At 36.7% G+C, this 26,568-nt stretch overlaps 1 protein-coding gene across 5 annotated transcripts in view; it reads left to right on the top strand.

Annotated features, from left to right (window-relative positions):
* Positions 1–26,568, top strand: part of COMMD10 (COMM domain containing 10) — a 105,542-nt gene that overhangs the window by 19,828 nt on the left and 59,146 nt on the right. For 4 of the 5 annotated variants that reach the window (XM_066181348.1, XM_066181352.1, XM_066181347.1 and 1 more), the window contains one exon: positions 3,204–3,314. In XM_066181348.1, the coding sequence (XP_066037445.1) occupies positions 3,204–3,314 (111 nt within the window). Of the gene's footprint in view, positions 1–3,203; positions 3,315–23,565; positions 23,926–26,568 lie in introns of those variants that run through there. The other variant, XM_066181349.1, reaches the window with a different exon arrangement.

Below are 26,568 nucleotides of genomic sequence, written 5' to 3' on the forward strand. Positions count from 1 at the left end.
ACTTATTTGCCAGAGGGTTCATGGAACACATCTGAAGCATTTTTGTTCTTTCTTACTCTTGGTTTTGTTTAGTACCTATGTTTATTTCCCTTCCTTTTTTTCCAGCTTGCACCTGTTTGCTTTTTGTTATATTTTTTTCTAAACATATCCTTGAAGTTAAATAAGTGCCAGAAGTAAGAATTTACAGCAATAAACAGCGTATTTTCAACAGTGTTTAGTGTTGCAGTGACAAAGTAGCTTGCTGATAAGAAATTGTGAAAAGCTCAAGGTCTACAGTAGCTAAAAACACAGCTTTGTTTTCATGCTAGGCATGGAGAAATATTTCTCCTCTGCCCCAGTGCAGAGTGCTTTTCAGTTAGTATATCACAGATTCTGGCATTGTTTTTCCATCATTCTTTTTTCTGTAACAAGTTTTATACCAGAAGTAAAAATAATTTTATAGACCTTTCATATTTGAAAAAAAATTGCCCTAAAGTATGTACCATTTGTGACTAACAAGTACTTTGCCTTGACACAAATGCTATGCAGAAATATGTCACTACTCTCAAAAGGTTAATTGACATTGCAGGATGTTGAATGTCTTCTAAGTAAACAAACACAACCGTTTTCCTTTCAAGAAAATGGACCATTTTGATGCCTTAGACAGCGTGCTCCTATTAATTAAAACTTATTCTCATACATATGACATAAACATATTCTGTGTTTAAAATAGAAAACAGACATGAATTGTATGGGAAAACAAAGTAGTTTTAAAGGTAAAGCAATATAAAACAAGAGCTACAGCCGCTTTTCAGCTATAAATTTAGGCCAGTGTGCTGTCACATGTATTGTATTTGTTCTGAGCCCTCTACAGTGTTCTAGGATAGATGTGTATTAAAAGTAAATTAGAAAACACAAACGAATTTCTTTTTCTTCTGGTGGTTTGTTCTACATGCCTCACAGAGTACACAGTAACAACTTCAGAAAAGTCTTAAAAGTCAAGCTTCCTTGGAAATAGTTTTTGTCTCTAGTGGCATTGTTTTATGATCCTGGGTAACCTGCTATCCTGTCTAGGGCTTGGTTTCCACACTATAGTAATAAACAGTTTAAGTAGCTGGTAGAAAGTCCTTTCTAAATTGAGGAGCTGAGGGCTTGAACCATAGTGACTGCAGTATGAAGAGCTGTCACATTCCAGAGCTCGATGTCTCTGTTTGTCCTTTGTGGTTAGGTGTTTTATCAGTAGGTGGTACTTTGCCTGCTTTGACCTGCTTCCACTATAACCCTTAACTTAGGATCTGAGTGCTTTTCTGTTGACCATTACCAATTTTGTTAAATGAGCTATACATTTTTTCTTGATGAAAAACCTAAAGTTCTTTATTTTTTTTTTTAAGGTACGGTCTTCATGCTCCTGAAAGAATCAGAGTTAATTTCTTAATTTCTTTGAAGTTTGTGGAGAAAAAAATGTTTTCTAGTTGTATCATTCTGATATAATTTCCTGGAAAATCCTGGCTCCCATAGGGACTTAGCAGAGTTGTCCATTAGTGTGATGACTTGAACATGTAGACAGAATCCACTCTGGATTGTTACGTGCTTTTGGGTGGGATGGACTATGCACTATTATTTTCAAAAACCAAGAGGTAATCAACTTAGAGAAAATGAAAGCAGAATTATGATTAAAAATTCTTCTGCTTTTATAAGTTATGTAACTTTTCTTTAGAGAATCTTCTAATTCATAGGCTGTGGGCTGGCTGTTATTAAGGCTACTCAAAATGAGGCACCAGACTTGGGACATCTTCACTCCTTTGTGTGGTCTGCATGCTTTCATGGATTTGATTAGATGTAAATGTCCTTATTTTTATGACAAATTGAAGTTTGAATGATGCATTGATTGCAGAGCAGCTGACAGAGCAGGCTGACCCACTGAAGTTCTTCCTGCTGTCCTGTTCCTATAGCTGCACATGAAGTCAGTTGGAGATGGTGTCTTTCCCTTAACTGTGGCCTTGACTAAACTCCTTAACCATCTTGTACTGGCCTTGGTGGTTAAGATATATCATGATACATAGTTTTCCTTCTGGTTATGTGATGGCTAGTGTTTGTTGCATAGTTCTGCTGTTGATCTGGCGTACAGATAAATGCAGTGTAACATATATTAGTAGGTAAATGTAAATTGTATAGCTGCAAGAAGTTTTGGAAGTTCTGTCTTTGAGGTGTGTCCATGGAAGAAGCTTTTGCCATCCTTTGCTATCTTTCATGTAGAGATCAGTGTCACTGTAGGATGCAGGCCATGTATTGCTGTTCACAGTACGAGGCCTTTGGCATGGCTTTATTCTGTTTATGATTTTAGCTGAATTTAGCTGTTAGATTGGTGAGGTTAACCAAGATGTGGCACAGTTCCAGTTTTACCAAGTCAGCCACAGTATTTACTAAAAGAGGGAAGGCACTAGATTAAAAAGAATTTGTGTGTAAATTTTCTTGGCAGGTGGTAAGATTTTGTATTTCCACTTCTTTTTATTCACTGAGGCTAGGAAGATCATTTATCTTGTAGTTCTGTTGTTGTGTACTTCATTTATGCATGATCAATGCTTTTATAATGCTTGAATATTACTTCAGATTATTGATGAAAAAAGAATTTGAAATGTATTTTTTTAAAATTTTCTATTAAAAAATCTGTTGCTCACATGCTTACCTGGGTTTTATCCTTTCAGCATTAATGATTCAAGAAGCAGAATTATTTTTGTTGTTAAGATCTACACACGGTGTAATACGCATGGGTAGATCTGTGGATTAAGAAATTACCATTTTTGGGTGGTTTACTATTTATTTTTTTTTTCTTTTTCCTAAAAGTAAAATAAATATGAAATGAAATTGAATCTGCAGCTTTGCTGGTAAACTTCCACAGGATGAGGAAGCTACCCTATTCTGAATCCATAGTTGTGTTCTATGGATTGGGTGTATCAGATCTGAGACAGAAGAAGTTGCTTTATTTGAGTGGTTGTAGGGAGTTTGAATAGTAATTTTGACAAGAGAAAAGCAAATCTGCCTTGGAGTCCAGGATAATTTGAGGGAAATGCATTGTATACAAGTGCTTGGCATTTGTAGAGTGTGACACTGCGTTCACTGATGCAGACCACTGGCAGTTTTGAAAATTGACTTCAGTGCAGTTTTGAAAATTGACTGCAGTGCTTCTGTACCTTCTGATTGTCACCTAAACTTGTGTTTTATAGCTTGAAACAATTGGATGGCAGCTTAATCTTCAAATGGCAGAGTCCATGCAAGCAAAGCTGAAGTCTCCTCAAGCTGTGCTAGAGCTGGGAGTGAGCAATGAAGATTCAAAGGTAAGAAATACAAGTGCAGGTCTGGAGTAAGTTGTGGTGATGGCCTTATGTTAATGTTCTGTTGCAAGCATCCTTTGGAACTCTTAATTGTTGTTATTCTTGTCATTATTTTTGTTTTTATATTTTGTAAAGGTTATGGTAAACACTTGGAATTGTGAAATACTGATAGAATAGCATAAATATTCAGTAGACTGAGAGCTGTCTTACCAGCTCTTTGGGCTGTAACTGGAGAAATCAGGAATATGGTTATTTTAGGTCTCTAGAATGTTGTTGTAGAGCGTTTATTTTTATCACATAGCATATGATTGTAGTTCTTATGCTTTTAATACATAGTAGGTTGCAGCCTTCTACTATGTGTGTAGTTATATAAGACATTGCTCATCACTTGCAACCTTTCTGTGCTAATGATGTATTTATATGAATGATGACACTATGTGAGGCCACAGAAACCCAGTATTTGGAGGTTTTAAGGTAGATTCTTAAGTTCAAGGATTTTAATGACTTGGTGGCATATCAGAACCCAAACTCACTAGAGAACATAAATTTTTATTCATAAAATCTGTCTTTTGTTAGCCAGCATGTTTCAGATGAGACGTGATTTGTTTTTAACCTTATTTGTTAATGGAAGTTGGAGTCTTTAGTCTGTGGTGTCTGTCAGAATGTTTACCTATGAAAAATCCAGTGGAAGCAGTTTGGGGGGAGAAATCAGAACTCAGTGATGCTTTAGCATTGGATTTAATTCACAGTAGTTTTACTAATGTGAGTGGAATTTCTGATTTATGGTGAAATAAAAGAGAGTACACAGCTTATGTTTACACTTCTCACTAAGACTTGCAGCAGTTGTATTTTTTTCATCATTTTATTGCTGCAGATACAGGAACTGGACTAAATTTTATGTCCAAGGTGCATTGGTGAACACTGAATACAGATTCAGATCTTATGGCAAAACTATTAAAAAGATAGAGGGAAAAATATCACTTTCATGTAAGACAGAAAGTTCTTCTGTTTCCTGTATAAACAGAATTCAGATAGTGAACTTCTTCTGTTGTTTCCTCTCTTACTTCTTTTTGTGGATATGTTTAGATACCAAGATCAGAATTACTTTGCAATAATTACAAGCCTAGAATAAACTTGTGACGGGCATTTAGATAAAACAGTGCAACAAGAAAACTGTTGCTCTCACAGTGCAGATATTAACATTTAAAATCTGTATTGATGTGAAGATCACAACAGGATTACATTCTAGTACATGAGATGGACTAATATTTGCTTAGTGTAGGTAATTTTTCTGGTGTATCATGCATCATTGTGGTCTCTTGATGCATTAAGTATTATATCTGAAAATCGTACTATTTGATACCTTTTCTTTTCCTCTACAGAATTATGCATGTGCCTTTTGTGTGAAATGTGGTGTGAATTTAAAGGATAAATTCTTAATGATTGTATTGTTTTTTCACTTTTTTTTCCCATAATTCGTGGATATAATGACTTGAAGACAAAATGCTGTTACAAGGGAGCTTTCATGGGCTGGCTCATTAGGGGGCAGTAGTGCTCTTTGTCACCCTGGTTCTTTGATTTTTTTTTTTTGAGATAATACTTAGAATCAGTTCTGAAGTCAGTAGTTGTGGGAAGTGTTTAAGTGTTTACATTTCTAGTTTGTATATGACAAGAGAAGTTTCTCTTGTGTATATAAAAAAATAAAACCTATTAATAAAAAATATTCTGAGCAAGGTAAATGAAGTAGGCTATTATTTTCAGTTTTGCTAAATAAAATTAATAATACTAATACATTAGTGTTTACTACAAATCACACTACTTAAAGAACATTTAAACAGTTCTTATTCACAAGATGACATTTAAAATTAGTATTTAAATTATCTCTCCAGGAGAGGTAATCATAAAATCTGTTGCTGTATGGATGTTGCTTGTGTGTTGAGAAATGAAAAGAAATCTTTCATATGCTGTATAAATATTTATAGAGTACATTTTGTCAGCTTCAGATGAAATGCAGAGTCCTAGAGGAATAAATCCATCGAAATGCAAATGTAAGGTGTCCTTTAGTTCTTTCAGGTGGTTCAAGCTGCTAGTGCTATTTGCATTTCCCAGGAAATGCACTGCTTGTGACTAGCGTGAATTGTGATCAGAGCCCATGATTTTTGCTTAACTGTTTTTTTACTGAGTATTTGCTGTTTGCTTATACTCAAAGCTTGTGTTATGGAATTATGCTTGTGTTAGCCCCTGTGTGAGGAGGATGGATCTGGTGGGCTGCCAGACACAACCTTCCAGCCCAAGTTGTCCTGTGATCTAGGCTGCTTTGGTTGCTGCTGATGTTTTGTATGAGAAAGAGAAAAAAGAAGCTTCCAATTAAAAATCTAATTTACAGTGTTTTATTACAATGACTAATATTTTCAAATGTTTAGTTGCATCTCAGAATCTGAGGGAAATGAAATGTCTATGAACTAGACACACAAAACAGACTAGTATAATAGGAAACATATTTTTGATTTGCAAGGTCCCTTTGCTTCCCTTACAACATTTTGATGAGTTTAGGTGACATTTAAGAAGTGATGTGTAACATATCAGCTGTGTATAGGGTTTTTTTTTAATAGTAGATTTGATTTCAGATTTTTGGACTGTTGATTGCAACGTGAATACCTGGAGATTCTGTGCAGAGTATCATTATTTTTATCGATGTGTGTTCAATTGACCAGTAGAAGGAGCACAAATTAACAATCCTGACTATCTGTGTTGCCAATTTAGATTTTTAATTTGCAGACAAAGACTGATCCCCAAAAGTGTTGTGTTTATTTAATATTTCTTTCATTTGGAAATCTGTTTACTGGTATCTGGTTACTGAAGTCTGGTAACTGTCCACATATACACAGCCTCTTACATTTCTTCCCACTGTTAACAATAGTAATTCCTTAGGCTGTCTAGTCCAGAGTTTTTTAAACAACTGTGATAATTTCCTATAACTATAGGAAGAGCCGTATAAATAAATAAATTAATATCAAAGTGTGTAGAAAGATTAAAGAGCTTCAGAAATGTCACACAGTTGGTGCTGAATATCTTCACAGAGGAATATGAGAAGTGGGAGTGTGTTCTTAAGGGGTTGTTGCTATTACTCATCATTAAGAGGATCCAGTAAGGCACATTACTATATAAGGTATTTGTTACTGTGTAATTTCACACATGATCTCTAGTTACCATTTATGCTTGAAAATCGTTAGGATAAATAAATTATTCTTGCCCAGTGTTGTCTCTTGATAGTTATCCAATTTTCTTCTGTAAATCCACTCCGCAGATTTTATTAGATTCAGTTATCCAATTGCAATTTTTCCTATGGAAGGCTTTGCTTTTTCTTGGTTTTCTTTCTCCTTATTTAATCTGTGAATTTATTCTTAACGATAAAGAACTTCTTGGGGTAGCTCTATTTTTCAGTATAAATACTACTTAGAGATTCCTTGTGAAAAATCAATATTTTGCTTCTTTTGTTCCTTCTTTATAGATGTATTTGAAGAATTTTTACAGGATTTTATCTGCTAATGCAAGACAAAAAGTAACTGGTAATTGTGCTGGTTTGTTGAACCAGCCAGTGTAATACTTTTGGTGAAAGACACATCATATTAGAATTCTATTATCCTATCTTTTGCTTTTATTTCCTTTTAAATGATTTCCCCTAACATCAAGATGCTTTAACAGGGGAATATAACACATGAGAGACTGCGACAAATTAAGAGAGATGGGCAATCACTAACCAAATGAATTTTAATCAGGACAAATGCCAGATTCAGCGCCTGGGATGGGGCAGCCTATATATATGGGCACACTGGGGAAGGAGATGCTGGATAGCAGCGCTGTGAAAAGTGATGTAGGGGTTGATGGCAAGTTGAACATGAGCCAGCAGTGCCCTGGCAGCCAGGAGGGGCAAGTGTGTGCCGGGGTGCATCAGGCCCAGCATGGCCAGCCGGGCAAGGAGGGGATTGTCCTGCTCTGGTCTGAGCTGGGGCAGCCTTAGCTGGAGTGTTGTCACAGTTTTGGGTGCCACAATATAAAATAGATACTAAGTTATTAGAGAGTGTCCATGAGAGGCCACAAAGATGGTGAGCGGAGTACAGGTGAAGTGATGTGAGCTGCAGCTGAGGTCGCTTGGTCTGTTCAGCCTGGGGAAGAAGAGACTGAGGAGACATAGCCAGTCCAGAGCTTCCTTGTGAGGGGAAGAGGAGGGGCAGACACTGATCTGTTTTCTGTGGTGACCAGTGACAGAACCTGAAGGAACATCATGAAGCTGTGTCAAGGGAGGTTTTGGTTGGGTACTAGTAAAAGGTTGTTCACCCAGGGGATAGTTGGGCACTGGAACAGGCTCCCCAGGGAAGTGGTCACAGCATCAAGCCTGACAGAGCTCAAGAAGCATTTGGACAATGTTCTCAGGAAGATGGTGTGACTCTTGGGCCTCTGAAGGGCCAGGAGTTGGAGTTGGACTTTGATCCTTGTGGGTCACTTCCAGCTCAGAATGATTTTATGAAAATTAAACTGCAGTCTGATTACATTTGAAACTGAACTGATACTACATATTCATCATTCTGCAGAGTAATTAGAAACCTAGAAATCTGTAATTGTTATCTTTTACTTGTTAACAGCACATGTATTGGGGCTTTTTTTTTCCTCCTGATTTTTGCAGACTTTCTATATATTTCTGGACAGTGAACAAAAATTATACCTTTTTTCTCTGTTTTCTTCAATAAGTACACCGTTCTGCTTTCTGAGTTTTCCGTTGTCATTACTTTTCCCATTAAGAAAAAAGCAAACCCAAAGCAAAGTAAATGAGAGACAAATCTTCTATCAGAGCTACATCAGTTACTTAATTCACACTATAGATTCTCTGCAGCCTGTATGGCATGCAGGCAGGACCTGCACATTGATCAGTGTTTAAGGAAATATGGTGGTACTTCCCCTTCCACCTCAGTTTAGTCCTTTATTTTTCTGTGAAAAGAATTTGTGTTTGTGGAGTGGCGCAACAGTGAGAGTTGGTGGATGCTAGTAGCATGATCCCACTTCTGAAATGTAGGAGGTGGCAGAACTGAGCATGTACTCCTTTCGTTTGTCATTTAAGTCCTTGCCTTTGGGGATAATGCATTTAGTTGGCCTTTTTTTTTTTTTTTTCCCAAAATAGAGGAGTAATTTTTATCTGTAGGGCCTTCAAAAAGGAGGACACTTGAAAGTAATAATGCTGAAAGAACTATCATGAGGTCCAAAAATGAAACAATTTTAAATTGCTTCCCATGTTCATCAGCTCCCCCTCAACCACTTTCTTTTCTGATGGGGACATTAATCTTTTTCTTCTCTGAGCACAAACAACCTTATATGTACACCCTGGAACTGAGCTTAGTTTTCTCATCAAGCTTTTTTGTAAATCTGTAACAATTGCAAAAGAAGAAAAGTAGGACTGGCCTTGGATGAATGCAAAAATGCTTAAAGATTAGGTTGAGAGAAAAGGATTTCTTCATTCTTGTTTGGAGGAGTTATTTGGAGACCTGGATAGCCTCAGACAACACAGTCCTGGTTCAAGGTGTTTTTGTGCTTCTGAACAAGTGATGTTGCTGCTTTTGGGAAGGTGTACATCATGAAATGAGTTTTGTTCTGAGAATTAACCCCTAATAAATAGTGCTACTGTTAAGAAAGAAGAAAGTTCCCTATGAGGAGGTTTCAGAATATGAGAAAGGTGCTCGTATTTGTAGGAGTGGTAGTGACAGTATAATCTTGAGTGTGTGGAACAACTCAGAAAAATGAGGCTGAAATTTATAAGTTGATTCCAGCAGTCACATTGCTGTGAAAGGTTTACAGAAATTTAATTCCTCCACCATAAGTGACGGGAATTCTGTACTTATGATGAAGAGCAAATTTTACATTACACTGGTTTGTTTTGATCATAATTACTACCTCTGATTAAATCTATTTAATTAGAGGAAAAAATGGACCTGTGGTCCAGAATTTTTAAAAAGCTGAGAGGACTTTTTTGTTTTCTTACGAGCGTGGAAGTGGATGCAGGGTATAGCCTGTGTTCTGTAAGTTGGAAGTAGTTTGAAATTTTTCTTAGTAACCATTTACCAGGTGGTGTGGCTCCAGGAGTATGCACTCACCTCTGGCAGTTGTTCTGCAGTGTGTAGTTAATTCTCTGACTTCATTTGTGATTTTACATTATTTAATTATCCAGCTTATAGAAAGGATCTCTTTACAGTATTCTTTCATCTGCTGTATGCACAATTTATTAATACAGACTATTTCATATAAATTTACAAGCCCTGTAACTGGTTACAGTCTCTACATATGCTCTGTTCATGGCAGAACATTCTTAGGACTTTCTCCCTGTCTCTTTGTGTCTTGGAACTAAAGAAGAAGATGGAGCCAGTTGAGTGTTTATAGTTGGTTGCAGCCTTGGGCAACCTCAGCTTACAGTTAGAAATTAAACTCTTGTTTTGTGCAGTAGTAAATTTAATTGTCTGTCATGTGTAGCTGTACTGTTGTCAGTCCCAATAAACAGCAGAAAAGTAGTTCAAATACTTAAGTTTAAACTTGGTGGCCCGTTTCATTGCCAGGCAGAGTTAAACTTCAGGGCCTTGAAGGAATTTGAAAAACAGAAACATCTGGTGAGCTTTTCTTATTTAATGCAGTTGTTCATGACATCTTTTTTTTTTTTTTAGAAAACATGTTTCCTGTTTCCCCAAACTGGTTTTGTAGGCTTGGTACTTCAGTTTTTCAGATGAAGTTGACACATCCCTGGGATTCATGGCGCATTCTCAGGAATTTATATACTTTCTTGCCTGTTATTCTCAGAAACTATGCAATGCCTTAACAGATGAACTGTTGCTTTTATTTGTGTGTAGCAATGGAAGATCCCACTGTTTGTTCGGTACTTTTGCTATGCTTTTGCAGAACTTCTGGACACTATTTTTCCCCTCTGCTTTTACTGAGGCAATAAGCTCTGTGGTACCTTCACAAATATGTTAAAAACCATCATCTCTCCTATGTCTGTTTCTTACTGACTCTATGGTAGAAGGATAAGGTAGTCTAAGGAATGAGTGAGGTTAGGGAGAGATTAATGTGAAAGTTGGACTTGCTCTATAGTGAATCTAAGGTTACCAGTATTGCTGTTCTGTCTTTTCCCCTGTCACACTGATGTTGACTGCTACCATTGAGAACTGGAGTTGGAGGCACAAGGAATATATATATATATATATATATATATATATATATATATATATATATATATATATATATATATATATTTATATACACACACACACACCTTGGAAGTGGACACAAGGTATAACAAAAAGAAGGCCAACAGAGCAGGTGAGAGGTCTGGAGTCTGATGAGGAGGGGCTGAGGGATCTGGGGATGTTCATCCTGGAGAACAGGAAGCCAAGGGGAGACCTGATGGCTCTCTACAACTGCCTGAAAGAAGGTCATAGCCAGTATATAGCCAGCCATAGACTGGACGTCAGTCTCTTCTCCCAGGCAGCAAGTGATAGGACAAGAAGAAATGGTTTCAGTTTGCACCAGGGGAGGTTTAGACTGGTTATGAGGAAAAATACCTTCACTTAAATGATAGTCAGGCATTGCACATGAAACTGTTTAATTTGGGTTAAGAAATTGCAGATTCTATTACTGTGTAAAATAAGTAAAGTAAAAATACTGTGCAGCCCAAAGGAGAAAAACTGATCTGTCTCAGAGTATTTACATCTTACCAGGGTCAGACCCCACAGCTTACTTTGGGACTGCTTTGGGGCTGTGCATCCTGTACCTAGTCTTGTTCCCTCCTCCATACACAATCTGTCACATGTCTTGTGGAAAGATATATACTTATCTTTTCTTCCTGATAATGTCAATATTCATATCAGTAGAGGCTGTGAAAACAGATGCATGAGTTGACAAGGAGCAGGTGCCAAACCAATTCAGTATTGTGCAGATCACACCTTGCTTTTGTGTCATGTGCCTTTAAGAAACATTTATGGTGAGGTGGACTATTTCCAATTACTCTGTTGATTCATACCTTGCCAGCAGTTCTGTATTTAGCTTAGCCTATTACTAACTAATTAGTTGTTTTATGTGACAGGCATCTCACCAGGTCTGCTCAGAGCAGTATAGGAGCCCACACTTCATCATTTGCATTCAGTTTGCATTTGTGTTCACCATTGCAATTCTCTCTTGTGTTTTTCTTTGTGAGTTCTTTAAATTCATTGTTTTGTGAATTTTGGTACAAAATGGTGCAGTCAAGGAAAAGTAATCTTGGTTTTGAATTTAAAAGCAACTTGACTGCCCACTTTGCAGAATTGCTGGACTTGCTTTCCTGTTACTTTTGCTAATTTTTTGTCAGTTTGCAACTAATGTAATTGCCAAATATGGCTTTCTGGAGAAATAGTATGTCTGTTCCTCTAAGAGCAGAAAGTTAGCATCTCCTGCATTGCTAACATCTGTCCTGCTCCAGACAATAAATATGAAGTACATGCTGTCAAACAGTATCAGCAGTGAGCATTTGATATTGAACAAGTGTCTAATGTTGTGACTCCCTTTCCAGTTCCTCTTCAGGTAGGAAGAAGGTAGGTCATCACCTCAGTCATATGCAGAGGAGACAATTTTCACTCACCTTGCTTCCTGTTGTTTACCAATGACAGGAGTCTGGTATCTAAAACTGTGTGGCATCTCAGTTTGTGCCACGTGGCTTTGTACGAATGTTTAACAAACTCTAAAAGCTGCTGTGACAAGTGACCTTTTTCACTGTTTAAAATGAAATATGACCTCTTTCACAAGAAAGACACAACCCACAGCATGTCCTGCAGCATCTGAAAAAATCTTGTTCAGTATGATTGTATAAAATCACTACTAATGAAATAAAACATATTTCTAGAAATGCATGCTCAGTGGCAAGACAGTAATCAAAAGAGATTTCAAGGGAGAGAGGAAGAAGACATTTTTTGGCATATTGAGATGGATCCTGTTACTAAGAATGCATTTTGAAGCCTTGGAGTAATGAAAGGATGATACAAAAGGTAAAACAGAGCCAAAGCTACTGAAAATGCCTGTGTATCGTTTTTAGTAATGCCTGAATTGCAGCTTTTTGTATTACCTCTGGTGCATAGAGGCAGGCAGCAGACTTTTAAAAAGGTTAAAAATACTAGATAATTTCTCTGTCCCCTTTTGCAATGTCAGCAGAGACCAGAAGTTGGGAGATGCCTAGTCATGTTATGAGACTGGGAATTATGCAGCAAAACAAGTTGCCAATAGCTAGATTACTATGAAGCTCTACTACTACTACTACGACTCTGCTGTTGGTGTACAGTTCTTTGATTTGGTACTTCAGCACTAAAGGGTTGACCTGTCTGCTTCATGAGTTGGAGAAATGTGTTAGAGAATCATAGAATCCTTAAGGCTGGAAAAGACCCTCTAGATCATCAAATCCCCAATGCCGCATCCACATGCTGTTTGATCACTTTGGGTATGGTGATTCCACTGTTTCTGTAGGCAGCCCACTCCAATGCCTGATCATGTCAGTGAAGAAATTTTTCCTGATATCTTTAGGAGAGTCACAAGCTTAAGCTTTATGGAGAATGGGCACTGTACCATAGGGGGCTGCCAACAGGTAATTTAGTGTGCCATCATACCTAGTAGTTCTGGAAGGTTTGCAGCCTGGGACTGAGTATGGGATTGAGTAACTGCACAGAGGGGTTCATATTTTCAAATTTTTCAAAAATTTTCAAAATTTTCAGATTTTCAAATGTCATCTTTACTCCTCTATTCTGAATCCCAAATAAAAGAATTTCAAAATCTAACCATACACACATGAAAACAAATATCTTTTGTTCAGGAACAAGTGCATTATCAGGCAAACACTGCCTGAAAATACCTGAACTTACTACTAGAAAGTAAGTGCCTTTTATTAGAAGATTTTAAGAACAGTCAGGAGGAGAAGATTTATTTGAGGATGCAGTTAGAGGCAGGAAGAAAACGTTCTGTAGATTCAGGAAAGTCCTTTTGACTACAGAGGAACAATTCCTGAGTTGTTTTTTTCCTTGTCATTTCTAGATCACTTTGCCTCTTCACATTCCCATTTCTTTCTTCCTTTTTGTTATCTCATCTCATCTTTATAGCAACAGATGCATTGTTCTTCTATCAAAGAAATGCAACAGATTCCAAAATATCTTTGAAATTCTTCAAATATCAGAGCTGCCGTTCAAGTGGGACAGAATTCCTCAGTTTGATACAAGCTCTCAAGTGCTGCCATCTATAACTAGTAACTTTTTAAAATGGTTATTTCTGTTTCTTTTGTTGTTGAACAATCATTGATTAAGTAATATATCATTATAATCCTTTATTAGATAGGTTTCCTTTGTTGTTGAGGCCTTAGAGCCCTTTTTATTCTGTAGGGTATCTTTCGCTCCTAAAGGATGTGAAGCACAGTGTTCTATAAACGCAGGATGTTTAGGCGGTTTTTATACAGTTTCAGAGTTCCTGAGTGGCAGTATATTCCTGTCTGTACTTTTGAATGCTAAAATTTACCAGGTTCTTGACTGAGCATTTTATTTTCCTCCTTCTAAATTTGTATCCTGTTTAGTGAAAATGAAAGTCTTTCTTGTGAGAACCAAAATGCGTTGGTAATATTATCGATGAAATGAAGAACATCCAGGTTTTAGTATTGAAATTGATTTCTTTGATTTCTTTCCAATTGTAGATGTAATTGAGCCACCATGCAGGAAGAAAAGATAAACCTTTTCAGGGGAGGTACTTTGCTGTAGCAGCAAAGAGCAGCTCTGCTGGAGTGCATTAATTTGCCAAGGGTACTGTAGCCAGGCAGATTCACGGTGATGTTTGAAAATGATATAACACAGAGGAGAAGTGCATGAAATAGATATGGGGAGGTGGAGGCAGTAAGGGCAGTGAAGAGCACAGAAATGCAAGAAAGTAGTATTCCTTGGGAGCTACCTGAAGTTGAGTTGAACCTGAAGAAGTTTTCTGGAGTACAACTGAAGATAATTATCTTGCAAGAAAATGATGCACTCTGAGAAGGGTTATGCAGCATGATGCATGTGCTTTGTTATCATGCACTGAATAGTCATTCTGAAAAGCTCTTGAAAATTCAAGTCAATCATAATTCGATTTTATTTTTTTAGTGGAATTGCTTTAAAATTCACATTATCATTTCAAGCTACAATTGTATACTTCTGTTGCCTTCAGGGAGTCACATAGCACTTGAAACCATCCTTGGCATTGACATTGAGGCCTATGATGCTTGTCTAGGATGATGTATAAGCAAGTTGTGTTTGCTAGTTTCAGAAGAGAAGAACCTGACACATTTTTATCTGAGGGACTGCATTCCAAGGATGAGCCACAGGCTGACAGCAGATATTTTGAGGAAATGTGGAAATAATAAGGCAGAGGAAGGATATGGCAACAAAAAACTCCAACACCCCCACCCCCCCCCCCCCCCCATTACCAAAAAAAGCATCTGTCTGTTCTTTTCTTTATGGATAGATAGATGAAACATATTTGTCAATGCAGAGCATGCAATGTGCAGTGCTGTAACTTAAGCACTGCAGTGAGGCTTCAGTTCGTGGATACTTGTTCTCATCTCCTTCTTTCCTTCTTTGCAATAAAATAATTTGTTTCCAAAATATTACAGTCCAACTTGACAGACTGCTGGCTTTTTGTGGTGATGTGGCTTTAGACTCTGGAAAAATAAATAAAAAAAGGGAATTCTGTTCTTCCCTCTGTTTTATGAAGCAGTTCAGTAATGTGCTTTCATCATTAGTATTTTCTTTTTTTCCTTTTTCTTCTTTATTTTTTTTTAATAAAGATGGGAATAAAAATTGTGGCTCAAATGTGAATCAGCCTTTAAAACTGCAAAAATAGCTTTGCATGTCGAAACCAAAGTGCTATTATTTTAGTATGTTTCTTTATATGCAGAGAAGCACATCCCATTTTCAGAGTTATGTGAAATTGATATGTGTTTAATTCTGTCAATAAGGATTGCAGGAGTAGGGTGAGTGTGAATGTCAGGAAGACTGCACATTATTACCACTGGAAGCAGCATCCAGTAGTGTGCTGTTCTAGCAACAGGTCTGGAACAAGTGCTAAAGTAATCTGCCATTGTATTTGTACATGTGTTGTTATCTTCATATTACCTCAGAGCTTGAAAAATAAATTATTCTTTGACTTTGTGGAAGCAAACTTGTTTTTTTTCTAAAAGTACCTGTTTACATGAAACCACTGTTTCCTTAGTTGCATGTAATTCCTAAGCTTCTGGTAGAATACTGTTTTTTAGTTATGGGTTTGAGGTTTTTTGTGTGTATTTTTTTTGGTGTTTTGTTTGTTTTTGTTTGTTTTTCAGAACTTTTTTTGTGGGGGGAGTTTGGGTTTTTTTTTGTTAAAGACTACTAGTATCTTTACTGAACAAAAAAGAAAGCCTTTGTGGCTAGAAAAGTGTCTTGTAGTTTGTGCCACAAAATGCCTTTCAAGTTTAATTGACCTAAATGGTATAAAAATTACCATTCCATTTCTGCGAATGGTTTCTCATAGAACTCCTGTATTTTTGCCCAAACACTAGGTCATTATCACCATTCTGAGTTAAAGCTGGGCTTTGATGTCAATAAACGTCACACTCTTGGGCACTGTGGGGAGCACATAGTCCAGGTTCTGAAAATACTGCACCTTGGAGCAGAAGAGGGCTTGACGCTGCTTCCTTCCTGCCTTGAATCTTAGTACAGGGAATCAGTTGCGTTCCCTCTGCTTCCTGAAGTTGGTATATAAAATAATGTAGAAGGTGATGGCTGATATTCCCACAGGTGTGTGAATGCTCTACGGGAAATAAAAACCCCCAACATTTCCAGGGAGTATAAAATAGGACACACTCATGCTAGCAGAAAGATGGGTGAGGTGACCCAAAGGATTTTCCCTGTTCTTCTTTTGATTGTAATGAAAAAATTTAATGTATATATGAAAGTAGTAAGTAATAAGGGACTGCATATGTGCTAGTGACAATAAAATCTTTGTTGCTCTCATTTCTCTTCCTCTGTCTGTGGCCTGCATGGCACCTGGAAACTAGTACAAAATGGGACAAGGAATTCTAGACCAAGGAGGAGAAGATTGCCTCTGGAACTGGCATCAAGGACAGTAGTCCATCATGGGGGATTCAGTTTCTTGACTGTTCTTGTTAGAATGTTGGAGATGTTTTTAATCCTTAATGATGCTTAACGTAAGTGGTATGTTTTGAATGTGAAAGTAGATACCTTTGTCAGCAGTTGTCAAGTTTCAAGGCTAACACAAGAGCAGTAGAACAAGCTGTGATTGTAGATAGAAACTTTGGTTAGAACCTGCCTTCCTCTGGCAGTTGAGAATTGTGTTGATTCTCCCTCTAAATACATCAAACCCCCAAGTGTGTATTTTTTTCTGTAGAGCGTGAATGAAGTTCACATTCTCACAGTTGTGCCTTTATGTTTGTAAAGCTGTGCTGCGAAATGGAGCCTGGAAATGTATTAGAAAATGAAACAAAACTCATGGCCTGAAAGTTTTTAGAAATTATGAGATCTCGTGTTTCTGGTGGGATCTACAGAAAAACTGCACTGGCACTGCAAGGAATAGGCTGATTTGCAGGTGGTTGTGACTTGTTAGCATGGGGAGGGGTGTGACATAGCAAAGAAAATGTGTTTTTAACTGTTAACACTTCTTTTTCACAAAATAGCAGTCATCTCCCAGATTTTAGTAGGCATTTAAAGACTATCATTCTGCTTTACAGATGCAGATAAAAGTGAGGCTCTTACATATGTATGTTCGTCCCTTTAGTATTGCTACTAATGTAAAGATTAGGATGATTAAAACTCTTTTCAGAGGCAGGAAAGATAAATTACTTGCATGGAATTTGTTAAGGTTGATGCATTGGCATTTCTTTTTAGTGAAATTAGTTAGATGGAGAAAAAATTAAGTATTTAAAAAATTCCCACAAATTTAAAAATCAGGAAATTGCTTGGCTTTTTTTTTTTTTTAGTCATGTTTGTCCTTGTTTGTCTGAAGTGCTATTTGATTAGATTGTTTTTCTCTTATTAGTAGTGTTGTTCGTATGTTTAACCTTAAAATGACAATTTTTACCCCAAGCAATTCAGTTTATAAAAGAGTTGTCTGTATAAAGTTTGTGTATAAAGTTTTAGAGCTGAATGTATCTTGTGCTACCATAGCTGTTTTGAAATAATTTTCCATTGCATCCAAACATAAGCAAAAGAATACAATAAGAAGAATTTGATATGTAGGTGAAGTACATAGAACTAAAAGGCACAGGTATGAAATAGCAATGATAGGAAGGAAAAACTTATGTGGTTGTAATCAGCATGTATTATGAAACAAAACAGGAGAGGAACAAGAATGGGAATTGTGGAAATGTCAGTGTGGACCACATTTACAGTAAATATTGGGTCAATTAGTAATAGATAAGATAAAGCCAAAATACTTTTGCTTAAAAGATCTAGAGTGACATGAAATGTATGAAATTGATCAAGGCTGAGAATCAAACTCCTCTTTGAGCTGCAGGAGTTAGCCTACCACTTTGTTTTTAGTGCTAATAGTTGGTGTGTATCTGAGTGAGCTAAGGAAATCATGTATGAGAGGGATATTGCTTGTAATATATCCAATGATTAAAAAAAACAACATCAAAGACAAGGGTTGCAGTGATCAGGGTGACAGCAACTGAAATGCAGAGATTCTTGTCTGTGATTATAGTGATTATTATCAAAAGGATTTCAATGTATTCCTTTAGTATTTTAAGTAACATTTTCAAGGAGGGGAAAAACTGAGAACATCATTGGTAATGGCTAAATATGGTTTGGAAGAAATGGTTTCAAACTTTGAAAAGTTTGAAATTTTCACACTTTGAATGTGCTGTCCTCAACTAAGATGTGAGAAGTAGACATTTGTGGGGTATATATTGAAAATTCTCTGTAATGCAAAATACTTGGACTTGCAGAGGTATCCCTGCTTTGAGCAGGGAATCTGTCATTGTTTGGGCCAGATGGCCTCCTGAGGCCTATTTTCAAGGTAAATTATTCTGCAGTTGGGCAGAGATTTCATTTATGGAAATGTAAATAGACATTCTATTCTATTCCATTCTGTCCTAAAGAACCCTGAAAAAGATGCTGAAGAGATTAATGATAATTTTGTATTTAATCTGCTCTGTTTTGCTGAAAGAAGAAAAGTGAGATAGAGTGCCTGGGTTCCAATGGTGAACCTTTTGTGGATGGTTCCTAGTTCGTTTTGACTCTTTGAAGAAATCATGCTGTACTTGTCAGTTGGTCACATCTTCTATTTTGAGTTTCATGTTAAGATGTCCAACTGGATATTCATTGGAAATGCTGCTTAATGGGAGATGTAAAAAAGAACCCCATAGCATTGCAGATGAGTTCTTCAATGAAATGGATTCTCATTAAAAATCACTCAGTCTCTACTGGATAATGGAAAATAACAAGTAGCTCATAACCTGGCAGACTTGGGACCTATGTCAAAGATTAATCAGTAGTATGATAGTTAAAAAGGCTTAGCATTATAGTAATTATGTGAAACATGCACAATAAGGGGCAGTTTGACAAGAATGAGCACCAAAATGAGCTAAAAGCTATTTTCAGGATAAAGGACCAAGGACAATACTTGTTCTTTGCCTAGAGTGGAAATACTGTGGTATCCCATGTTTAATGTTATATGAAAATAACATTTGGGTATATATTTGTGGCTGCAGTTAGTCTGGGCATGGCTTGTGGTTTAAAAAACAAAGAGTTAAAGGCGTGGATTCTGATCCCTTGTGACTCTTTATGATTATTGACTTAGTTTTTTTTTTTACTAGAGTAATACTACAGAGTTTTACGTTTGTTTAGTACCAGTAAGTGGAGTAGCATTACAGGGAAACTTTTTTCTATTTCTTCCATGAACCTGTAATCTGATTCTGCATTTTACAGTGTAGGATTTGGTGAGTGAGGCATGAAGGTTAAATGTTAAAATTAGTTAATTTTTTTATCCCTGGAAAGCTTCAGCATTTGTAATGTTGACCTTAATTTTGCTGCATATTCCTTTCTAAACTCTGCAGTGTTCTGCGTGGAGAAAATACAGTGTTGTAATAGGTAACTTATATAATTAATTTCCCTTGGAAGGTCAGAAATTGCTGGTAGGTTTGTTTTAACAAGTTACATTGTGTGTAAATAAGATAAGCATTTGTAAATTGCATGCAGCCATGATCCACTTTCTTTGTACTTAAAAATAGCAGGTTTTTGCTGCCGTTGGAAATGTTCCTTTCAGACTACTTGATTTTAGTCTAGCACTTTCATGTTTCCTCACATCAGTGTTCTAACCTGTTTGCTGTTACGGCTTGAATTCTCTCCACTGCTTTCTTTAGATACTAATTTTAATGCAGTGCTAATACTCTCTAGAAAAATTGTGGAAATGCTGTGGAAGTTTTGGATTCTGTGTAGCTTTGCTTCTCTTTCTCGCGAGTAATGAAAAGCAGCTTTCCCTATTTAATACACTGGCTGCTAAAATTGCATCTTGACTGTACTTCAGTGTGACGAGCTGCACACCCAGTTAACACCTGTGCCCGAGCTGGTGTTGGCGGGGTGAGCACATGCCTGTGCTCCACTGCTGGCTCAGGGCTTCGTCTGGTTGCTGAAGCTGTCGGTGGGATGAGCAGTCCCAGCACATCCCATGGCACCTGGCACTGCGCCTGTGCATTCGCAGTGCCTCCACAAGCAAGTCAGGTGTCAGGAGCATGCTAATGGGGTTTCTCTTAGAGGTGCAGCCAAAACATGTCACTTCTCTCAGTCCACTGCAAACACCACCAGCATGAGGGTGGTGAGTGAGGGCAGAGGAGCTGGGCTGCTTGCTGGGGAATGTGGAGTAGTGCATAGCTGCATTTCTGTGGTGTTGCTGGGTGGTGTATGTTGGTAGGATCACTTTTTAAACCTACTGAAGGTGTTTGTAAAAGGAAAAATGCACAAGCCAGTTGTTGGACTGAATTCACATTTAATTTTCATAAGGTGTAAGGAAAAGAAAGATGTAGTAGAATGTTACATTGCTATAGTTAATAAATCAAAAAACTTTTTATGAAGCATAATATAAAATAAAAAATACTGTTTATTATTAGGCTAAGCTTGGAAGCAGGATTTCCTTGGATATATTGTTTTTCTTTAACCATGGTAATCTGCCAGTGGAAGGTGCTCATCCTAACATCCAATGCTTGCTGGTGGTAAAGGTATGTTGTGCTTGTTACAATACATAATGGTAATAGTAATGCTGTTGCCTTCCTCACTTATTTATCCTAATAAAAATTATGCTTTTATTTGAAGTTAAAAAAATCACACACTGAAATATGTGCCCTACTTCCCTTTGGATCTTGTTTATTTTATTGATTAAATTCTGAAATTAGACTTGTGAAAAGTTTTGGAAATGCAGAATTAATCCTTACTTTCTTTATCATATGAAACAAGCATTGCAGTGAAGGAGGAGTTGAGGTTTTTTTCTCTCTTAATGTTCTTGTGAATTAGGAATGGAATGGCTTTATTCTAAGAATGTATTTTCGTATGAAGTAATAGATTCTGCCATTAAATTTTCTATATTATTCCTATTTGTAAATTGCTAAAAGTTTTTAAAAAAACCAAGCAACCCAAACCAGAACAACCAACTTGAATTCTGTAATCTGAAACAGACTAATGCACACAGAGGTAAAATATTAACAAAAGGTCATGCTGCACTTTGGTGGTAAGTTCAGGAATAGAACTCAAGCTCTGTCTCCTGGGAGGCAGGATGTCTTAATTCTGCTTCTTGTGAACAGAAGGGAACAAAGATATTTGTGATGTGTTTTGTAACAGTCGATGAACGCTGAATATATTTTTATACTATTAGATTCTCAGAACTTATAAGTATGTCTAAGGCATAGCTGCTTAAAATAAAAAATTCACACATGCTTTTATTGTCTTTAATCCTGTGCTGTAACCATTCTGTAGGTGGGGACTGTATTATTGCAGCTTACTCCTTTGTTTTACTTTTAGCAATGCAAATATGACATGCAGAGCAACATGGTGGGGGAGTAAAGGAGTGGATTTTGACAGTCATGATGTTTATGGCACAGTTAAAACAGTGTAAATGAAACTTTAGATTTGCATCTCACTGGGGATATATGTTGTAAGTAAGGTTTTTATGGAAGTGGATAATCTAAGAAATCTTAAAATCACTGGCATGTGTTGCCTTGCTTTATCTAAGATTTGCATTTACAGTGGCCTTTTGTGCCTGCCTCAGAGCAGGAGCTTTTTTAGAGCTTCTTGTGGCACTTGAGTTGTGGTAACTTCTGACAAAAGTAGAAAGTAGGCATAATTTTTAGACTAGATTTAACCTAATAGTCCTGTCTTTCAGGTCTTTGGGTCATAGACATATTCATTATTATTTGAATAATTTATTAAAGGCACTCTTACCAGGGTATGTTATGCATTATTCTAGTAATTCTTTTGACATTGTAATTTGATGGATAGCTTGCGTGTTGAAAGTAAAAAGCTTCTGTATATTATTTACTTTTCCTTGATTAAATTTTTTTATGAGCAAGGGACTAATTAATTCCTTGTGCTTTATCAATGCGACTGATCTTATTTATTACATTATGTCCATGATATCCATGACCTTGGAAAAGTCGTAAAAATTTCAGATGACCTCTCCAGTTCACCCATGTCACTTTAAAGGAGAGTCCTAATAGGTTAAATGGCAGCAAGCAGAAAGAAACGTGCTACGTAGCAAACAAATACATTTTTCTTTCTTGCTTCTATATTTAGGTTGGAATGTTTAATTTGTATTTTCAGATATCAGACTTTTATAATCCAAATAACCTAAGTAACCTGAATTCTGCATTTGGAACATCGGTTTTAATAATTGACATTTATATTAATTTCTAGACCATATTTTGGCCTTGTAGCAGGAATCAGAGAACCAAGAGTTCCTCAGTGCAACAGTTACTGTGAGCGTGGTACAAAATCTAAATATATTCTGGAGGTGGTGTTGAGGAATACTGTTTTACTTTGTCCTTAAAGATACTTTTAATTGGTGTTTAGAAGGAATGTGCCCTTGTTTCCTAAATTTCAATATTTGTAAACAGGACATTGTGATTTAGTGGAACTGTGAGTAATATGGCGGGCAGTAATTTAAATTCTCATTTAGAAGGCATTTTTGCCTAAAGGCCTTTTTCTTTTTAATGCAGTTTGATAATCAGTGAATCATAAAACATAGATGGAAGTTGGGGCAGAATTTTTGTGCACTATGGAGATATCCAAATATAATGTTATTGCTGTCCAAAATCATAGGCGTAGTCCATTGAACAGAATAATGGCGTGCAGCACTGACCCAAAAGAAGACAATTGTCTCTTGTTTATCCTTTTACTGTAGCCTCTTTTTTTCAGTAGCAATTAGAGAATGTGTTAAATACAAGTGAAGTGCATCACTGTAGGGCACATGCGGAGACTTTCCTTCCTTAATCAAATGCTAGAGCTTAGCAACTAAGGTTGCATAAAAGATTTTATCATTACACTGTTTCAGACTTATGTTTTAGTTTTCTCTGGAGTATGAGCACAAGACTCTACACCTTGGTTTTGTTTTCTTTTTTGTAGTAGTAGTGGTAATATAAAAGGTTAAGGAATATTTTACATCTAAAATTGTGTTTCTGATGAACTCCCATGTTCCCATAGCAATTTTAGTAACCATGCACTGTTTAACTAGAAGAGTGACTTGAGGATATTGCCTGGTTTCTCTCTACCTCCCATGGTAAACCTTCTGTTTGTTTTGTGAATTTAGTAGTCAGAGGTGCATGGAAAAAAACTTGCCATCGCCTGCTTAATGACATTCCACAGCCAGTAAGGCTGCCAAACTGCTATACAACTTTTTACTTCATTAAGCAACACAGAGGAACTGATCACAACAATTACTTTCTACCATAATGCCTCATGTTGACTGAAACATTTAAGTCTTAAAAATAGAGCTGTACCATAAAATAAAAAGCTTAAATGTGGGATGAACATCTTCACAACTCCAAATAGGTCTAAAGGGAGAAAAAGTGCAGAGACCCAGGTGAAGAAAATTGAGCTTTTTTGCATAAGTGAAGCATGAGTTGAAAATGGTGGGAAAAGGTTAAGTTTTGCTTTTCATAGTATATTAATTAGAGATGAAACTTAAACTTTTTTTTTTTTTCCAGCAAAACCACACTGAAGAAACAAAATGGAGCTAAGTGTTTCTGCTTTCCTTAGTGGCAACATTTGAACTGTAGTGACACTTAAAATAATCTGTGTGCTATTTTGCAAAGAACATGACTGTATCAAAAGTTCTTTAATGATTTTCCAACCAGCCTGCATTTGTGATGCTTTTAGGGGAGGGCAGCAGTAGTCTGATAATCCTCTTCAGATACCAAAATGGCTGGCAATATAAATTGTTTGCTTGTGGTTATAGAATTTGTGATTTCCTATGTGTTTTTTGGTTTTCAAGAGTTCTAAATAAAAACATGTTTCCTTCTTTCTCCCTGTGTTCTCTCCAGCAACAAAAAAATGCCTCCCCCCCATTCATCTGTAATAACTGTTTTTGGTACATGGTGTTTTGTTTGTTAAAACCAAATAGACTCAGTGCTTATGTTAGCCTGGCTTCAGGTTTTTTTTTTTTTTTTCTTGAAGCAGCAGATCAGACAAAATGTTTAAGAAGAGAAGGTGAAGAGTGGACAGTAAAAAAGTGTTCTGTGTGCAAACTGCTGTATCTGTGAAAAATACCACTTCTGTGGTCTTGGGAGAACCCTTCAGGTCCGTTAGAATAAAATTTGATCTCTACAGTATGTGATAGCAAATTGTTAGTACATATGTTTGTTTCAAAAGTGTTTTTTTCTGTTGTGGGTGGGCATAGATCACAGTTAATGGCTAGACTGTGGTGGTGGTAGTGTTGGTGTTAAATGAGCTTGTCTCTTGCTGAGAACTTACTTTGCTTGTGAGTTCAGATTTCACTGGAAATTGGGCAATCATTGTGATTATGCATTTGCCGAAGAAAATTTGCCACTTCAATAGGCTTACAGTGTGATAAATTGTGGACAGCACTTGGGGGGAGGGCTGGGAGATACCCTGCTATTGTTTCATGGTTTTACATTGCTTTGAGGATAGATAGATTGTTACATCAGAGGATAAAAATGTAATGACTTTTTTTTTCTTTGTCTCTTGTCCTATAAGGAGAGTAGGTTCTGGAGCTTTGTCCTTAAAATTTTTCAGTGGTAACCTGTGTTACTACTTAATTTATATATTGGTGGAACTGCCTGTGAGCTACCTTCAGAGTTGAATCAGTAAGGTGCAAATTACTTTGATAATACTACCTGAAAATACTCCAGAACACACTGCTGTGGGATAGAAGACACTGAATTAATCTTGCACTTGAAATTTAGAGCTCTGCAATTCTGATTGTTTCTGTCCTTCAGACAAAGCAGGACAAAGAAAAAATAGGAGAACTGTCTCTTGCAGAAGCAATTTTGAATTGTTGTCCCAATATTCCACTATTTCTTTATTTTTGTTTGTTATTTTTAACTTGCTTATCAGTTTAAATTTAGGTGCTGATTTCTATAGTAGCGTCTAGGCTGTCAGATCCAGTTATGGCCTTTTGATAAAATAATTTTAACTCTGAAAATTTGACATCTCCTTGTCTGAGATTCTGTTACTTGTTCTGGCTTTGTAAATTTTACCCTGAACCTCTGGCCATTTCAGCTTATTTTTCCAACACAAACCTGAAATAATGAAAATACTGAATTATTTGAATTGAAAATGTTGTAATTGGGCTTTGTGCAGCAAGGCGAGCCATGACTCGATGAGTAATCAATTTTGCTAATTCTGCATTGAATTAATTGTAGAGGAAACCACTGGCAATTCTTTTCTGCTGTATTTTAGGATTTTCTCTGCATGATTTTCTGTAAGGAATCCACAGAGATAACTTTGTTGAGTAATGGGTTTATGCAATTAGTTGAGTAGACATAAATTCACTTTCTGCATTTAAAAGAATGAAACTGGAAAGAGGTTGATTGTATTCCTCTGCTCAACAAGCAAAACCAGGAGATCTTTTTACATGATTTTGAAGTAAATGAATAAGTGCAAAAACTCATTTCTGTTACTATAATAAAGGCATTTCAGATGCCAACTCCTCATTGGGATGATACTCCATAAAACATACAGGTATGTCTATGTGTGCTGACTGACCCAGCAATAACTTGGAGTATCATACAGTGTCCCAGAGCTGTGGTGGATAGACTGGAAGAAGACAAAAACAATTGAGAGCAAAAGGAAGCAAGTTTTTTAATCAGATGACCTACAAAGCTTTTCCTGTTAAAATACTGGGTGTCATTTGCCTACTGTGTGACTTATCTACTGCGAACTGCACAGTCCCGCTTCTTAAGAAAACAGAAAGATGCCAAACCAGAACCAGACCTACCACTGAGCTTCTGGGTTATTTTTATTTTCTTGCTTCAGGAGGTTAAAAAAAAAAATCAGCTGCTCCTACTTCTACAGCAGGAAAGGAATCTATAGAAACAAGTATGCAAGAGCCAATTATAAGGGTCAGCAGTGCAGTCTGTTAAGTGACATGAGAGATCAGACTGAAAATGTTAAGCTTTTTAAATAGAACTTTTATTATCCCATTTTTCTTGTTTCTTAATTAGACTCTAAATCAGGAGTTGTTTTAATTGCCACTAGAGGTTTTAAAGAAAAAGTATGAGCTGATACCGTATTAGTGCTGCTGTGGTGTTTGGCAAATCTGGTAGCATCAAGTTGTAGAACCCTATTCATTATTGAAGATAAACTTAGTAGATCATAGGAAACCAGTTAGTTTCCTTTGTTGTAAAGTTCGAGTGTATCCATTGAGCATGTTAGAAGTGTCTTGGCTTTGATTAACTCGGCCTGTAGAGTGGAAAGAACTGTAAGGTAAGAGGAACAAGTATACAAGTGGTTCCTCACAGTTGCCAAGTTTTTCTCCAAGTGCTAAAGCTTGTTTTTGAATAAACTCACAAAATGATTATAAAGCAAAGGCTAAAACTGAAGGCAGAAAGGGTGTCTTCATGCTCAGACTTGGTCTTTCTTATGAATTTGTTATGCTGACCTTGAAGTACTTTATGTTTTTAGAAGATAAAAGTGGGATTTTTTTTCCACATTTACTGGAGTATTGCATTATCAAAGTACTTTCTTTA

This window comes from Chamaea fasciata, unplaced genomic scaffold, assembly GCF_029207755.1.
Source record: "Chamaea fasciata isolate MVZ Bird 193981 ecotype frontalis unplaced genomic scaffold, bChaFas1.0.hap1 SCAF_4, whole genome shotgun sequence".
Lineage (NCBI taxonomy): Eukaryota > Metazoa > Chordata > Aves > Passeriformes > Sylviidae > Chamaea > Chamaea fasciata.